The sequence below is a fragment of the Teleopsis dalmanni genome, chromosome 2 (genome assembly GCF_002237135.1).
Source record: "Teleopsis dalmanni isolate 2A chromosome 2, ASM223713v2, whole genome shotgun sequence".
Classification (NCBI taxonomy): domain Eukaryota; kingdom Metazoa; phylum Arthropoda; class Insecta; order Diptera; family Diopsidae; genus Teleopsis; species Teleopsis dalmanni.
The window spans coordinates 245,166,363-245,169,214 of record NC_051847.1 but is presented as its reverse complement, the minus strand read 5'-3'; the positions used below and the strand labels follow the sequence as shown (position 1 = coordinate 245,169,214).

General features: G+C 44.3%; 1 protein-coding gene across 1 annotated transcript; it reads left to right on the top strand.

Moving 5' to 3' along the window:
• The first annotated feature begins 405 nt into the window (after window positions 1–405).
• LOC119677272 lies at window positions 406–870 on the top strand. The gene has a single exon (XM_038088545.1). It carries the CDS (start codon window positions 406–408, stop codon window positions 868–870), a length of 465 nt encoding a protein of 154 aa, XP_037944473.1.
• Window positions 871–2,852: the final 1,982 nt, after the last annotated feature.

Sequence of the window (2,852 nt, the reverse complement as noted above, 5' to 3'; positions counted from 1 at the left end):
ACAAAAACGTACAGCTACAAGCCCAGTGGCGGAAACACCAGAGAAAAAGCAGAAAACGAAAGAATCTGAAGCCCCCACAGAAGGCGCTGAAGGAAAAAACGAAGAAAAATGGGTAAAGGTAACAGGCAAAAAACAAAAAACGTCAAAAAAGCCTGAAGCACCTCCAAAGAAAGCGGCAAAACGAAAAGAGAAGCCCAGGATCCGTGAGAAACCGGAAGCTGTCCTCATCAAACCAAACGAAGGACACACATACGCGGATATTCTTAAGGACCTCCGAACGAAGATAAAGCCAGATGATGAAGAGGTGGCCATCCGGTCCATACGTAAAACTAAGAGTGGGGCTGTACTTTTAGAACTAGGAAAAGGTGGTAAAAAAACGACTTTTATGCCGAATTAAAAGGAACAATGGGAGAGGTGGCAAAGATAACTGAATTGAAACCCCGTGCAAAAATAGAAAAACGCGACTTGGATAGCCTTACAACAGATGATGAGGTAAGAGCGGCAGTAAGAATTGCACTTTCTGGTGCAAATACCAGAGAACAACGGAGAGCCTATGTATGCATATCAAGCCAAGCTGCTAAAACACTACAAAAGACGGAACGTATTCGTGTGGGCTTAGTAAGATGCAGAATTAAACTCTTACAAGATGTAAAACGCTGTTACAGATGCTTCGAAACAGGACATCTTCAATACGATTGCAAAGGACCTGACAGGAAAGGTCAAGGCCTATGCATTCGATGCGGAGAAAGCGGACACAAGCTGAAAGAGTGCACAAGGCCGCCAAAATGCTGCATTTGCGCAAGTAAAGGATACATCAAGGTGGACCACATACCGGGTTCCCATAAATGTGAAACTAGCAAAAGGATATGAGAATACTCCAAGCAAATATGCATAGGAGCAAGACGGCTGACGCTCTGCTCTCTCAATTAGTTCTAGAACGAAAAATCGACGTCGTCATCATAAGCGAGCAATACAAGAAAAGTAGTAGCACAGGATGGTATGAGGACCACACTGGAACCGCAGCTATTTGGACGCCATCAAAAGGAACACTTAACGCTGTGAATAATGGAAGCGGGGAAGGTTATGTATGGGTGAGGACAAATGATTACACTGTTATAAGCTGCTATCTAACACCCAATGACACTATTGGTGAATTTGAAAACAAACTCCATAATATAGAAGATAAGGCTAGAGAAATCGGAGGCTCCCTAATTATTGCAGGGGACTTCAACTCTAAAGCAATCGAATGGGGTTCCACGACGACAAACTCACGCGGTCGACGAGTACTTGACATGGTATCTAGATTGGGGCTTACAGTAGCAAACTTAAGTTTCGCTACAACATTCAGAAGACCCGGATGCGAAGCCACAACTCCAGATATAACACTTGTGTCGGATATGTTTTCAGGGGCACTCAGAGACTGGAAAGTGCTGGAGGATTATACCGGCAGCGATCACCAATATATTGAATTCAAGATTACACTGCGGGATAGCGCTGCAACAGATTACCAACCTAGCGGTACGCGGAAATGGAGGGTGGACTGTTTAGATGTACCATCTCTACTTGCTGCTATAGACAGCAGGGTTGCAGATAGAGATCCCTTACTAAACTCGACCACACTAACAGTATACACCATGAATAGCATTCTACAAGCTTGTAATGTTTCCATGCCAAAAGTGGGAAGATCAACCCGAAAGAAAGCCGCATACTGGTGGACCGAGCAAATCGCGGAAATGAGGACCATATGTTTGAGGTGCAGGCGAAAGCTGACCAGAGCCCGGAGAAGAAGTACTGCTGAAATAGAGGAGGTGGAGTTTAAAATAGCTAAGAAAAATTTGAAAGAAGCCATAAAACAAAGCAAAAAGGCGAAGTGGGAAGAACTAAGAGAAGGTATAAACAACAATCCATGGGGCACCGGATACAAGATTGTAACTAAAAAGCTGGGTGCCAGACAACCCACCCCAGCACTAGGAAGCGAAATGCCGCCACTATTTACTCAACAAGAGCTTTTTGCAGCTGCTAGTGCGCTAAAAAATAATAAAGCTCCGGGGCCAGATGGAATACCGGCTGAGATACTAAAAGTGATTGCAAATGAACGACCACATGTACTCCTAGAAATGTACAATGCTTGTTTAATGGAAGGCAACTTTCCGGAAATTTGGAAGAAACAGAAACTAACTTTAATTAGTAAGGGTAAAGGCGACCCAGAACGTGCTGAAGCATACCGACCACTCTGCATGCTCGACACCGCTGGAAAACTCCTTGAAAGACTGATCAAGCCTCGACTTACAACAGCAATCGAATCAGCAGGTGGCTTGTCACCGAGACAGCATGGTTTCAGGACAGGACGCTGCACGCTAGGTGCAATAGAAGATATAGTTACGGCAGTAAAGACTGCACAGACTGGTAACCACTATTCGAGGAACATTGTCTTGCTTGCAACACTTGACGTACGAAACGCGTTCAATAGTGTAAGATGGGCTGATATTCTCAATACACTGGAAAACAAGTTTAGAGTACCACGCTACCTGATGGATATAATAGCTAGTTATTTGAAAAATCGCGTGCTAGTCTACGACACCCACGATGGACCAAAAGAAAAACAAATCACATCAGGAGCTGCACAAGGATCAGTTCTCGGACCTGAGCTGTGGAATGATAATTACAATGGTATCTTAGAGCTGGAAATGCCGGATGATACACATCTGGTGGCATTTGCAGATGATGTTGCAGCAGTGATAAAGGCAAGAAATATAGAAGAAGCGCAACGAAAGCTAACCATGGTAATGATACGAACACAGGAATGGTTAGAGGATCACGGACTCAAACTCGCCGCGGAGAAAACAGAGTTG

Bases quoted from the DNA above. Each gene is read 5' to 3' on its own strand.
- LOC119677272 (XM_038088545.1), top strand. From the start codon at position 406: ATGGGAGAGGTGGCAAAGATAACTGAATTGAAACCCCGTGCAAAAATA.